Genomic DNA, 15,807 nt, shown 5'->3' with positions numbered 1-15,807 from the left:
CATGACATTTTATGATAGTTGAATATATAAACTACAACGAATAAAACTGAGATTTTTGGCACGGGTTATATAGAAAATATAGGATCAGACTATATATATATATATATATATATATATATATATATATATATATATATATATATATATATATATATATATATATATATATATATATATGAAACTAAGTCCGTCGTTTATCGGTTGTGTGAACTTTAGAAATACAAAAGTAGGCTATTGGTCACCGTCTGAATTGTACTGATATTTAATCTAAATGTTAAAATGATATGGGTTAGTGTTAACACTTCTCAGAAGGCCCTCACAGACTCATTAGCATTTCCTTTCTAGCGGCCATTATGGCTCGGTTTCCCGTTGCAAATCGGCCTGAGCCTCTGAGAAAAAGGTTTTAAGGGTCGCCCCCGGCGTTCAGGGGAGGGCAGCCCGGAGGCAAGACCCCGACCCCCCGCAGTGTGTGTTTGCTTCACACCCACATGCACACTATACACACACTACACATGTGCACAGCTCTGCTGAAGGCAGGAACAGGTGAAATGTTCCTATAAACCAATCCATCCATGTTGATCACATATAATCTGTAATCCAGCATAATATTAGGTTTAAAACCCTTTAGTGAATGACAATCGTGACTAATATCAGAAAAGAAAAGAAAAATCTCACACACACACACACAACTACTCCATACTTCATCATCGATTAGAGATTTGAAGCACTGCTAGAATATTTCATCATTAAAAAAAAAAAAATATATATATATATATATATATTTGATCATGTGACAGTGTAATGAATTCCCTATATTATCAATGCAACCCAAAACCAAGATAATATTTAACATTTTCATTATTATTATTATAGTGTTTCTGGTTTGCTTGTTTTTTGTTCTTCGCACTATCCACCAAGCTAAATTCCTTGTATATTGTCTTTAAACTGTACTTGGAAAATAAAAGTGATTCTGATTCTGAAAACTAGAAAATATTGTGTTTTTTGGTTTTTTTAGCACACATGAAAAAACAAACTTTAAAACATTAAAGGTTCAAGGAGTGCAACGAAGCCCCAAAAAATGTAAAATAAAGACTATAAACAAACATGCATGAAAATCATGAGACAAAATGCACAATGTATCTTTGATTTATGAGGAAAATTAATATAGAAACACAGTACACAAACATTAATATGAAAAGACAAATGAAAATATTGAACAAAATATTAATTGAAGAAATACAAACTGAAAACATACATATATATACTATATACTAACATCACTAGACAAGCTTTAACTTGGAACCCACAGGAAGAGAGGCAGACCTATGGAACACCTGCAGAAGGGATCAAGAAGATTGGTCCCACCTGACATCGACTGGAGAAAAGTGCCCAGGTTAAGGGAACATATGCCCCACTAGGGGTGTAAGGCCTAAGTAAGTATATTATACACTGAAAGTTGTCATTCTATTAAAATATTCATTTTTAAAGGACACACTTCAATTAGTTTTATGCGATTTCAATCTAGGCTATTTCTGCTGCTGTGATAAGTGAAAAAAATAACACGACTATAATCTTTTAAATGAAATGACAAAAACTAAAGGCAATGCCAAAAACACCATTTATTCAGACACACCAAGCAAAACATGAGCGAAAATACAGACTATAATGGAAGGGATGTCAAACATTTGACACATGGGCAAAAATCAGGAGAGCTGAGTCTGGCAGGGAATGAACAAATATTTAAAACTCACAGAACGGTCCGTACGTTAATAATTGAGGATTTTTATTCAAGGGTTTGTATTAACCCGTCATCCAGTAATAATGGACACATTAGTAATGACTTACTTGGGTATAATTATTCTCAAAAAGGTGATTTTTGCATGATAATTTTATTTTAAAAAAATAAAATAAGTAAATTATGAAAAGTTGACTTTGTTGGAATAAAATACCGGTAATTAACTGCATTTGAGTTAGAAACATGTTATAAAGAGACATGTAAATACACATTTAAGGCTTTTAGTTGAACTTTCTCATGAGTAATTGACATCAGGAAAAACAAACGTTTATTTTAAACAAAAGAAGCATTAAATAAAAAGGATGTAACATAGTGATGTTAAAGAAATAGGAACTTAAATGCATTTCTGCTTAAACAGGAAACCAAAACAAGGTGTTTTTAAATGATTGTGTATCTTTGCACTGAGAGATTAAAATGTCCACTCGTTGCCCATTATTATTATTAAATAATCTCTGAGATCATCTTTGAGTTTTCACTCCTGGCAGAGCATCACCGATCCTCTCAGCTTCAGCAGTGCAGGTCCACGCTTTGGCAGCATCCAATGGGATGGCGTGTTGCTGAGAGGTGGGAGGGTTTAGGAGCGCACAGTGTAGAGGATGCTGGGAGAAGGCCGGAAGTCTCCGGAATTATTGTGCATCCCCCTTTTTGTGGGAATTATTTTAGCCTCCATGAAGTGTGGAAATGAACACAATGTTGTCTTGGTCTTGTAGCTGATACTCCAGTTCCCCCTGACGTTTAACACACACACACACACACAGACACACACACACACGTACACACACACACAATAGATGTGTGTATTCCACATGTATCCAATACATAATGCAGTTTTCCTTGACTCACAATCTGCATTTTGTCCTTTAATTCAATCAAAATCTGCCATTTGTATAATGTGTTCAGATATGAAACTACACGACAAACTTCAAATTATAACCTGTGAGAAAAACGCTCGGGATCATTGACGGTGAAACAACAAGCAACACATATTTCTATATAGAGCATTATTATTAATTAAATAGTAAACTCTGTAACTACAGCACTACACCTTCAAAAAGTCAACATCATTTCAAAAAAATAATAGACAGTGAGTCAGTGCGACTCCCAGTGCTCACCATTAGCTCCCAGTCTGCATCATTGATAAGCACCAGGATACCTGGCCTCCTGTGGGAAAACACAACCTTTTAGGTCATAGGAGCATCTCCCCAAGGTGTCTGCACAGCCACGCAGCCTTTCACCCCCAACACACACGCACGCGCACACGCACACGCACACACACACACCACCATTAAAAATATAAAAAATAGAATGAAAAAATCTGTCTTTAAATGACTACTTTGGCAACGAAATTACAGAAAACATGAAATTCCTTCGATGCAATAGAATAAAATCTTTCACAAACTATTCGTAGTACGGGAAAACAACTGAAATAAGCAATATTTGTCATCTAGAAATGACAAATGTTTAATAAAAAAAGAAAAAAAAACGATGACTAAAAAATGTCAGTGTCCTTTTACATTGAATATATTTGTAATATACGTATATATATATATATATATATAAAGAGTGAAAATTAAAATGTCTAAAAGTGAAACATTACCACTTGATCTAATCCAGTGAACAAAAAGAATAAATCAACCATTTTCAGAAAGCCTTTATAAAGTCAATAAATGTGTGTGTGTGTGTGTGTGTGTGTGTCCCCAAGTATTTTTATTGGGTTTCATATATATTCTTCTCAAGGTACATACAACCTATTTTTGGTATTTTTCAAACACAAAACCATCACACAATATTTGTATATATATATATATATATATATATATATATATATATATATATATATATATATATATATATTAAATAAAAATAAAAGTAATAATACAATTAAACTGTACATATATTAACACATACAGATACACAAAAATAATAATAGCAAATGAATGCATTTCATGTATAAAATGTTCAATGATGATAATCTTGTAAAGTTACATACAGACATTAGTGTAATGCATACATTAAGGTGCAGATTAATTTGATAATTATTATGTACAGCCCTCCTGTAATAGATATACGAATATATTCGGCTTCTGATGGGATTCTGAAAGTGCTATTGTTACACATTAGCACAGCGGTGTTACTGTGACTAATTGTATTGTATTGTATTGCAAATGTATGAGTGAAGGAAAGGAGTGTGTGGGGGGGGCAAAAAAACTGCCACTTGAAATTAATGGGGTCCAAAAATACCATACAAAAGAGGAGGGTAGAAGGGCTGGGGGGGGGGTGCGACAAAAGGCACCGATGAGTAAAATGTTTTCAGCAGACGCTTGTGTTTTAAGCAGAGGTCATGTGAGAGGTAAAGATAACGCCTGAAGCAGATATTGTATATGCTGCACGCGCCCAGTGACGTCACAGAGGGAGAGGGGAGTGGGACGACCTGCACGTGGACTCAATCGCTCAGAGCTACAACCAACTTTGGAAAAATGTAAGAAAACTGCATGGTGACGGATATTCTCACACACACACACACACACACACCTTATCTATGAGTTTTATCGCTGGCTCTGCTTCCCCCTCATTCATTGGGTAGATGGTGCTATAAATAGTCCTGCACAAAGGTAGCTGTAAAAGTCAGCGAGACCCATAATGATGCTCTGAGTCCTGAACCCACCCCCCAACACACACACACACACACACACACACACACCATTTCAGCATTTTTTTACCTACATACCTCCTATTATTTACCAAATAGATTTTTTTTTTGTATTTGTTACTGCATAAGATGTTTTGTTTATTTGTTTGTGGTTTTTTTTGTTTTGTCCAGTGTGAGTGTGAGGGTCCGTGCACTCACACAGAGTCGCCCTGGACGAAGAGCTCAGGCCGTTCCTTCAGCAGGTTCCGTTGGATCCACACCAGCAGCTGCTTTATGTCCCCTACAAACACACACAGGTGTTTCCATAACTTCAAGAGACGTTAATGCAATCAGTAACTGGGAGAAATGACTGCAGTCACAAGGTCTGGTCTCAGACATTCTCATATTCAACATTGTTAATAGGTTTTTTTCTCATCTAGGCATCAATTGTTTCTTTTCATTTCAGCAGCTTTTAAACATGTTGGGAAAAAATGGAGTTATTACTCTGGTTCTGAAGCAATATCAATCATACCATTGAATGAAAATGTAAAGGCAACACCAGACGTCTTCCAGGTCATAGATTCAGAACTAAACGGGTGACGACGAAGTCCAATTTGTGGCAATGACAGAAATTTCTGGAGCTCTGACGGTTCATGCACAGAGAACATCAAGGCAAGGTTCAGTTTAACTAGTGCTGGGCATTATATCGAGATTCAAGACACAGTTTTCTATTTTGGCGATAGAGAAAATCACAATATCACCTACAGTATATGGATATATATTTATTTTTATGGCTTGGAGTCGCTGTTTTTGCTATACTCCTCACAGAACAGCATGAAAAGCAGAGTTAGATGAATCACTGAGTGCCTCCTAAGCCAGACCTTTATCTAAACAAGCCACACTACAAAACTCACTCACATGTGTCTCTTATAGGGAGAAAAAAAACAAGCAAAAGTAGCACATATTGTGCAGCTGCTTGTTAATAAATGTGCCTATGTGGCATTTTGCATCAGCAAATTTAACCCACACTCGGACTTCGTTTGAATTAAAAATATCGAGATTTATTACATTTATCGCCATTTTGAGAAAAAAGATCAAGATATGAGTTTTGGTCCAGATGGCCCAACCCTAGGTTCAACTATTATCATTGTTTGTGCATAAACACTACATATATTGCCTGGTTCTATTGGTGACAGCTACCTAGCATAGCTGGATGATGAATCTAACAACCCCCACATGTGCTTCAACATCTTCGGACGTTGTGGAAACGGCGAGAAATTTAGCGGTTTCCATCCCTAACACGCACAAATATGATGCAGACAACAGGGGTCACAGGTCAGGGGGGGGTGTTAAAGGTCAAGGTGCAGGGTTCCAGCCCCCGGGTCGATGTGACGCGACTGTGGCATCAGACGGGACAAGTTGTGTGTGCATCTGTGCATGTATATTTATGAGTGTTTGTGTATGTTGGGGGGGAAGGAGACGACGTCAGAAATTGGGGGAAGGCAGAGCGACAGCAGTGGCCGAGCGTGACGACGTTCACCTTGGTAGGAAAAAAAAAAGATGGTCAAAATACACAACAACATACAGTATAATGTCACCTTACTGGAGAAAATGGACATGACTTTATTTTGAAAATGATGAAAATAACACAAAAATCAACTGTCCTGTTGGTCATTAAAGGCCACGCCTCTCATCTACGACTTAAATATCAGCGTTGCTTGAATTTTATATGAGTCTGACCTCGCCAACAATCAGATTGACCTTGTCTCAACAATAGGCTGAACCTCAGTGTGACCGAGTGACAGCAACAAAGGCAACGCCAACGAGGGGTTTTAGGACAAATCCCCTCCGAACACCTCACTATGAATATATTAACAGTTACACTTAAGATTCAAGGTGTGTGTTCTTAGTGAGAGAAACAAAACTTCATCTTTTTTTTCGAGTGAGTGTGTTTGATCACGGCGGATGTGTGTTAGCTAGGCGATATCACACACACACACTCTTCCACACACACACACAGTCAGGAAAACAGAGCCGATCTACCTTTTCTAGTTCACACCAGAATGGAAGAACAAGAGGGAGATGATGGATAAAAAAAAAAAAAAAAAACATATCAAGGACAAAGAGAAATTGTAAATGAAGTAAAGTAAGTGAGAGCAAATATGACAAAAGGAGCAGATGGAACAGATATGAGGACGACAGCGAGTCATCCTGAGCCAGGTGTCAGGACAGCGAGTGCGCCGTGCAGCAGGAAATTCTTTAAAGCACTCAGAGATCTGAGGTATGAGTGAATGAAATCCATTTCAAACAGCGCAGGAAAAAGGTTAGACACAGCCGTACAGAGCAGGAATAACGCTGTGTAACCACAGCGGGTAAAATGGGCTCTTCTATAAAACAGCAGGTTAAATTACTCACAGTTTTTTTTTTTTTTGTTGGACAATAATTCTTAATAATTACATTCTGACCTTGTATTTTAAAGGCACATCTCAGAAAACGTTCAAGCATCACAAAAATAAATGGCCGCCATCGGCAGCCTGAAGCTCATCCACTAGGCTCGTCTCGTCTTTGGCGTCACACCTTTGACATCCAGCTGCATACTGGATCCTATGTTCAGGTATTTCCATCAATCCCAGCTCAGAGCATCTCTCTATATTCTCCATAACTATAGATCCCACTCCTGATTTAAAATGGTTCTAATTGTTTGTGGAGAAATTGTTCCAGATTTCAACAACATGGTTTGAATTATCCTTTACACTTCTGTAGAGATATGGCCATCAGGGTTTGGGGTCAATTACACTTGAAAATTACAATTACATCTTCAAAAAAATTTAATGTAAAATGATCTTCAAGAGAACTGACAGGAAACATATTCTAATAATTGCTAAACTATGTAGGCCTATGTGTAAGGCACAGAACTGTAACATGGTTCCCCAGTGTTACGTTTAATTACAATGTAAATTACAGTCATTAATTAATTACAAATTACATGTATAACTGACCCCAACCCTGACGGCCATGCAAGAGTAAAGAGCAAAAAAATTGCTATGAATAGGACACTATGAAGGCTAAATAAATATATATTATGAGCCAAATATCTGAAAGCACAAATTGACTTTTTTAAATTTACCTGAGGTTTTTGATTAAAATAAATAAATAAATAAACTTCCTTCTAAAATTAATCATATTGTTTACACTGAATAATTGTAAGAATACACAATATAAGTTTTAGTTGCATATGTATGAACCACTTTTTTTTAAAATATCTATTTTCCAGCATCCAATGCGAGCACAGATTAATGAAAATATTAATCACATGGTTTCAAAGAGCTTGAATTCAAATAATAATAATTTTTTTTTTTTAAAAACAGGAAAAATAAGACAATGAATCCAATACTTTTTAAAGTTAGAATGAATAACATGTAGGAACCAGATAGTCAGCAGCTTTTTGTTCAGTTCCAGTGCAGAAATGTATGTGGTGAGGTCATGTTCAGTGGAGGGATGCTCAGATATGTAACGACAGCTGTTGTTGTTTTTTTAACAGTTGCAGTCCAGCACACACACACACACACACACACACACACACACACACACACACACACACACACACACACACACACACACACACACACACACACACACACACACACACACACACACACACACACACACACACAGCGGCCATAACTTCTCCTTTGTTGCAACTCTTTCTCTGCACTCTCACTATTTTTCTCCATCATTACCCCTCAGTCACGCTCTCATCCTCTCCCACATTTACGATGTCTCCAATCACTCCAGCTCTCTCTCTCTCTCTCTTATATAACTCGCCCTCTGCACCTTTCCCCCTTATCTCTTTCCCTCCTTTTTTTTGTTTTTTTTTTTTACTTCCCTCTCTGAAAAAGTACAAACATCAACAATCACAGGGAAAGTAAATGGATCGCCCGTGATCAATACACGTGTTCACCACGGCTCAAACTTTCATCAGCTAAGTTTTTTTTTATGGCGTAGACATCAGGCCTGGGGTTTTTTTAAAGGCTTTCTTGTAAACGGTTACACAAGCTACTAATTTAAAAATCGCTCTGAGCATAAAGTTGTAGTGCAGCTTCAGTTGGATCAGCTTCGTCTCAGATAAAAAAAAAAAAAGGCGACTTTAAAAGATGGACGACGAGAAGGGTTTGATAGCAGCCGAATAACGTGAGGGTAATGTATGTGCAGAGGAGCTGCGTCACAGTCTCCCGATGCATCTTGGGTAGGGCTGTGATGCGATGGTGGAAAAAGGAGGCATAGAGGGAGCGGGGAGAGAAAGGGCACCATTTTGATGTTGATTCAAAAAACGGTTCCCGCTTGTCTTTTGTGTGCGATTTTTTTTTTTTGTCTTTGCACATTTATGACGGTCATGAGATGGGGATGGGCTATCCATCTTTCTGCTGATGTGAGGAGTAAAGAAATGGTGTGCTCCATACACTCCTGGGCGTGTGTGTGACTCAGAGAGAGTGGGAGAAAGAGAGGGGGAGGGGTCTTTCAGTCGAGGGTCATCAATCACTGGCTGGGGTCAGAAAGAAATACGAAGGATTCAGAAGCAATTATAACTGCCATCACCCCCCCACACACACACACACACACACACACACACACACAGACCCAGTAAAACACACACACAGCAAATTTAACATTGTAACATTTTCAGGATCAGCAAACCTATATGCAAACAAGAACCACAACTATGATTATTACCCAGGATGCAGCATGTGGGGCTGAAAACGTCTTTAAATGCGTCGCCAATCGTCGACACAAAATGTAGAACTTACGGTAAAATCTCTAGCACACGCACACGCACACGCACACGCACACGCACACGCACACGCACACGCACACGCACACGCACACGCACACGCACACACACACACACACACACACACACACACACACACACACACACACACACACACACACACACACACACAGGTCAGCTGGAGCAGCAAGGTCACATCAGGCCCACATTCCCTGTTGTGGTCAACTTTTGTCTTTTTGTTGGCGTGGCAACACGAACAGCACGCATGAAAAGCTTTTGTTTTGGTCAAATACCAAAGACACATTTTCTTAGTTTGTTTGTTCTCTCTGTGAGGAACATACACACACGCACATGCTTGCATACACACGCACACACACACACACCTTAAATTGCTAAGTAACAGTGACAACAGAACGAAAGGAGCAGAAATCTGTGGATCCTTTTTAAAATTAAAAAATAATAATAATGACAACAATAATAATAATAATACATTCTATTTACAGGTTAAAACAGCAAAATACAGTGGTGAAAACAAAGAAATATAAATCAGAAATAAAAAGAACATCAGTAAAAAAAATAAAATAATAATAATAATAATAATAATAATAATAATAATAATAATAAAAACAACTAAAAAGTTGGGATGAAAATTAAGATTTTACAATAATAAACCCATTGAATAATAGTTAAATATACATTAGTTTGCGCTCCAATAATGGACAGACTCATTTCAGCTTTACCAACTGTTACAAGACATGTTCTATAAATTCATGTCACGTAAATAACAAAGATAAAACCCCCCAAAAAAGCAGTCTTGTGAAACATTCTCATTTGCTCAAGAGCAACAAAAATGTAGCAAAAAGTCTCAGATGGAGGGATTGTTGAAGCTTTTCTTAAAAAAGATTATTTTTTAATAATCTGCTGATGCTTATCTAAACTCACATTGGATTAAAGACAGATTAACACAGGACAAACACTTATTTAAACCCAGCTTCATTAGGCTCTAATGAAGCTCACACACACACACACACACACACACACACACACACACACACACACACACACACACACACACACACACACACACACACACACACACACACACACACACACACACACCACAAACACACACACACACACACACACACACACACACACACACACACACACACACACACTTTTTTTTTATATTTCGGTCCTAGCACTGTTGATACATTATTGACCAAGTTATTACATTAATATTTTATACTGTATATGTATATATAACATAACAATTTGGGTCTTATTACATTTAGAGTCGTTGTTACAAATCGGGCTCTAAAACACGCCCACTAACTAAGATGCTAAGATGATGCATTCATTGTTTGATTAGGAGCTGTAAGGAACTGGAAACGTTAAGTTGTAATAATCATAAAAAGTTAAAAAGATGCTCACATGGTTGTTCTTGGCCTGCAAGAGTCACATGATGTTTCTTCATACCATCAAAAAGCAGCTCTGCTCCTCCTCTAAAAAAAATAAAATAAATAAATAGACATTTAAATAAATGAGGCAAACAAATGTAATCACAATATTTGACAAAAATATTATTATATTGTTTGAGGAGAACTGCAGTACCTGATGATAATTTCATGTAAAGCAGATGTAGAAAGACATGGAATGGATGGAAGAAAAAAGTCAAAAAGAAGAACCAAACTTTATTTTTCAGTAGAACAGCAAAACAAAGTATATAAATTGTATTTTTAATACATGTTCAGAATCTAAAGTATGTCTGCACTTTCCTCTTCAACCTGAAAAATAAACTAAAAGGAAACAAACGTACACAAACATTGGGAAATCTACTTTTCCAATTCTGTATATTTAAATAAATATCTTACAAAGCAGGAAATGCAGAAATTGAGAATAAAATAATTGTCGATAATATAGTTGTTAAGGTGTACCATTATTTAGAATACATATATTAAACATCTTATAGTATGTTTTCTTTCTAAAAACTAACTTTTTAAACATAATATCACATTGCTTTTTTAATATATATATAATTATATAAAATGAATTTCCTATTTTGAAGATTATTCACACAATGTTCTGAATAATATATTCTAAGATATGGTCAAAATCAGGAGGATGAGCCTTTGGGTCACTTGTCTTGTAGCGGCAAAAAAAAAACACCACCACCAACAACAACAAGAGGGTTTCCATTTTCAGTTTATTGATTATTTTTTGAATTTTAACAGCATGTTTGGATTCCATGAAGCTTCGTGATGAGTAGAAATTGAACAGTTCTTTGTGAAAGTAAGGAATGACATTTTGGTTTTTGTAATTTTGCATTTGTGGAAAAAAAAAAAGTGTGTCCATTTTATAATATTGGAAGTGTCTATTTACGGAAAACGTACGGCTGAGTGGTCTAAGGCGCCTGACTCAATAATTCTTCCTTCCACTAACGTGTGTACGAATCCCACTTTTGTCATATATATTTTTTCATTTTAAAACATTTAAGACAGCAAATTCCACCTTTAAAAATACACATACAAAAAAATAAACATTTTAGGGTATTTCCTGGATTAGGTTAAAGGTTAGGGTTAAAATAACGGCCATGGCTACGGGTACGTTAAACGTAGCCGTAGACTGCCACTCTATGGATACGCAGCGCCCCCGTTGGCCAGTTTAGGTCACGTGATAGGTACACCATGTCACTTAAAGTTCCGTAATTTGTATTTTAGCTCATATTTATTTGTAGCTATCCCGCTAACCCTTTCATTTTATCCCTAACCCTAACTATAACTCTATCCCTAACCCTAACTTTAAATCGATTCCTAAACCTAACCGTAACTCTAACCCTATCCCTAAAATGTTTATTTTTGTCGGATATGTATTTATAAAGGTGGAATTTGCCGTGTTAAATAAAAAAAATTATTTGTCAAACGTGGAATTCAAAACCATTTTAACGAAACCCACATTAAGGGTGGTACCTATAGTCTGGGGGGCTATGGCCCCTCCAGACACTTTCTAAAATTAAAGGGTTAGCGGGGTCGCTAAAAATAAATATGAGCTAAAATAAAAATGACAACACTTTAAGTCACGTGGTGCACCTACCACGTCACCTAAACTGGCCAATGAGGGGCGCTGCATGTGAATAGACTGCTATTGATACGTTTCCGTATCATTAGCCACGGCTTATATATATTTAAGCTAATTTGTGTTTGTTTATCATCTTTCAGAAATCCAGATGAATATAATCTATTTACTGAAGAAGTCCTGAAGAGAGAAAATCTTGGGGAAAAGCTATAGAACTTAGAAAAACCACATCAAAGGGTTCTGTAACTTCAATATTTACATGACAAAAAGAACAACAGTTAAAGTCTCCTTTGCTTTTGGTGGGACTGGAAGTTTTAAATTGTTAACCTTAATTTTATAATTACATCATAAAAGAATAGTAAATATATAGGATTTGATGGTTGTGATATTTAAGCTTCACAAAAAGCTTAAATTTCATTAGCATAAACTCACTCCAGCTATGAAAAACTCTATATAATGTCCATTCTTGTGTCTGTATAAACACTGTTAGTGAGCCGCCCTGTCATAGCTTCTCCTGTTATAAGTGATGTTATTACAGATAAAGCGTCATTGTTGCTGCAGCTGGGATCGTTCCCTCTCCCCCACAGTCCCTCCACCAAACATCATAAATAAAGCATTTAACGCCGCTCACCCAAACTCCAGAATAATCCTCACGGGGGCCGCCATATTGTCTCCACATGCAGGAAGCATGCGTGCAGAAGCAGGAAATGACGTCAGAAGAAGGATGGGGGGGGGGTTCTTCTTCTTCTTTTTCTACAATTTAAAAATACACCATCGAGCATAGGAGTTTTTAACAAACAAAAACAGATACAATAGGTATAGATGAAGTATCTACTGTATAGCTAACAAAATATTTAGACAGTAAATATGTTAATGAGCAACAGAAACTGAGGGTTTTTCTTTAAGAAATGTATTATCGATTTAAATTTTGTATTTATTTTTTCTTGAACAAGAAAACGTGGGTTTATTCTCCTGTTGGTGACAATTTTTTAAATAAACTCAAATACCTTCTGAAACAGAGGTATTTAAACAAAAACATTTTTTTTTTAATCTGTAATGCAACTCAATAAATGTTTATAATTTACTAAAGCATATATACTTGTTTTGAAACGTTACATTTTACTTAGTCCCCATTTCTACTTGAAAACTATTTTTGAGTGCTAATTATTATTGTATTTTTTTCTATTTTTGCTTTGTTTATTCAAAATTCCCTCATGCTATATTTTTTTTGTTGTCGTTCACTATAGTGAATTTCTGACTTGCACCACGTTTGTTCTTTTTTCATCTTCATTAAAGTTTTTTTTTTTTAAAAGTAGAGAAAAACAACACATAATTAGAAAATTAAGACAAAAATGTTTAGTGTCATTCTGAGATTAAGTTTTCCCTTTATTCCTCTAAAATTTTTTAACGCTAAAATGAATGTTAGACACCACTAAATACAAATATCATCTGCCTCCTGTTGCACAATCATTTCTATACAAAATGATATACTGGATGGAACAAATCAGACACATTAGAACAGGGGTCTCAAACTCATTTTTGCTCAGGGGCCCAAAGATGCAGCAGTTTGATTTTGTGTGAGAAAACAAACAAATTCAACATTATTGTCCCCAAGTTTGCACTACCACGTATATTGATATAGTAAGTATGTAAGGCACAAGATCCAAGCCATAAATGACAGGTATCAGGTCCTGCAGGACCGTTATTTTAATAAAAATTCAATTTTGAATTTGTGATAAATTAGTGTGTAATTTCATTTTTGTCATTTTTGTGAGAAATTGCAGGATTTTAGAAAAAAATCGAGAGTTCTTTTTGGCAATTAGCATTTAAAAATGACAAGTACAATAAAATAACAAGCTCAAGAAAATATTGTGGAGTTTAATTACATTTGTGTATTTGGAGTGACAGAGATATCTAAAACTGAATTAGGCAGTAAATTTGCAAAATGTTACGGTCATTAAATTGCGACCCAATTTTTTTAGAATTCAACCAACCAAATTTAGTTTTTCAAAAATAGCTGTTGAAAATACACATCTCTGATCTTTTTTTTTTTTTTTTTAAACATAAGTCTATATATTTTCCTGTGCAATTTTATTTCAAAATAAAAGACAAGGCCAAAATGAGAGACATTATTTTGGACCACCATCGCTGTTCTAAAGGACCAGAATTGGTCCCCGCACCTTGAGTTTGACACACGACACAGGTTCATTGATAGTTTTTCCAAAGCTAAATTTAAACAAACTTTTCATTGTTCAATTGATATTTTTAAAGTCTACAGCAGGGGTTCTCAACTGGTCTCACCCTGGGACCCAAATTTTGCCATAGTCATTAAATCGTGACCCACTTTTTTTTTTTTTTTGAGAATTCAACCAACCAAATTTAGTTTGTTCAAAAATAGCTGTTGAAAGCACACATATAATCTTTTTAAAAACATAAATCTATGTATATTAAATCCAACATAAAAAAGGAAAAAAAAAATAAAAATGAAATTGTCTTCAGAACAACCTAAGACTGTTTGACCAGAGAGACAAGCTTTGATGTAAATGTTCTGTGTACAAAACAGGGGACGGGACTTGGATAAGCAAACTGCTTCTCTCGTCTCCTTTTTCGGCATGTACAAAAAAAAAAAAAAAAAGGAATAACAAAACTTCTGTGAATGCAACCATGTCGGAAATAAACTGAATAAATAAAAATAAATAAATAAATAAATAAATAAATAAATAAATAAATAAATAAATAAATAAATAAATAAAATATTCCTGTGCAACATGCATTGCACACCATGGCTGTCGAAAGAAAAGTTTCTTTCAAAATAAAAGACAAGTCCAACTATTTATTTATTTTTGACCAGCTGCCTGCGACCCACCTAGTACAGATCCGCGACCCACTTTTGGGTCCCGACCCACCAGTTGAGAATCGCTGGTCTACAGAATCATTTATGTAGATTCCAATGGTCTACAGTGGGCTAACGATGCTACTGAAGCAAAATGGAAAAATGTCTTGTTAAACCGCTTTGTACCTCATGCACACCCTTTACAAGTGCAGTAATAAATACGGTATTCGAACCTGCTGCAGTTATTGAGTTTGTTTTTCTTTTTTGGGGGAAGTTGCAGTGACCTTTAGTGACATGTTATTTAGAAAAGCAATAAAAGTGCTTCTGCAGCTAACCCTGTGTGGTTAAATGGATCAGTGAGTTATAGTTGGGACAAATGAAGGCAGTGGCACTCATCAATGTTGAGTCAAGTGTTTGACATCCTGTTTGGCTGTTTGTGAAAATATGAAAATATGCCCATGATGATGTAGTGCGTGTGAAGACATCAGAGGGGATAGTGTATCTACTGTATTCCTTCTTTTCCTGGTGAGAGTCAAAAGACAAGGGTGTATATCTATATCAAAGCTGAGGACTGAAGAGAAAAAGACAGGCACACACACACACACACACACACACACACACACACACACACACACGCATGCACTCTGACAGCCTTTAATGTGCAACAACCATTTTTTGCACTGTGA

General features: G+C 36.1%; 1 protein-coding gene across 1 annotated transcript; it reads right to left on the bottom strand.

Moving 5' to 3' along the window:
• Positions 1–1,602: 1,602 nt before the first annotated feature.
• Positions 1,603–13,006, bottom strand: urm1 (ubiquitin related modifier 1). Its single transcript, XM_028463572.1, has 5 exons — positions 12,920–13,006; positions 10,648–10,718; positions 4,644–4,725; positions 2,908–2,956; positions 1,603–2,523 (listed from the first exon to the last, which is right to left on the bottom strand). Exons 1-5 carry the CDS (start codon positions 12,976–12,978, stop codon positions 2,455–2,457), a joined length of 330 nt encoding a protein of 109 aa, XP_028319373.1. The 5' UTR covers positions 12,979–13,006; the 3' UTR covers positions 1,603–2,454.
• Positions 13,007–15,807: the final 2,801 nt, after the last annotated feature.

Source organism: Gouania willdenowi, chromosome 12 (assembly GCF_900634775.1).
Source record: "Gouania willdenowi chromosome 12, fGouWil2.1, whole genome shotgun sequence".
Classification (NCBI taxonomy): Eukaryota; Metazoa; Chordata; class Actinopteri; order Blenniiformes; family Gobiesocidae; genus Gouania; species Gouania willdenowi.
The sequence above is the reverse complement of the archived record's forward strand: the minus strand, read 5'-3'. Positions and strand labels throughout refer to the sequence as shown.

Bases quoted from the DNA above. Each gene is read 5' to 3' on its own strand.
- urm1 (XM_028463572.1), bottom strand. From the start codon at position 12,978: ATGCTTCCTGCATGTGGAGACAATATGGCGGCCCCCGTGAGGATTATT. The intron at 10,719-12,919 runs GTGAGCGGCGTT...TATTTTTTTTAG, and splicing joins AGGATTATTCTGGAGTTTGG to AGGAGGAGCAGAGCTGCTTT. The intron at 2,524-2,907 runs GTGAGCACTGGG...GTTAAACGTCAG, and splicing joins ATGCAGACTGGGAGCTAATG to GGGGAACTGGAGTATCAGCT.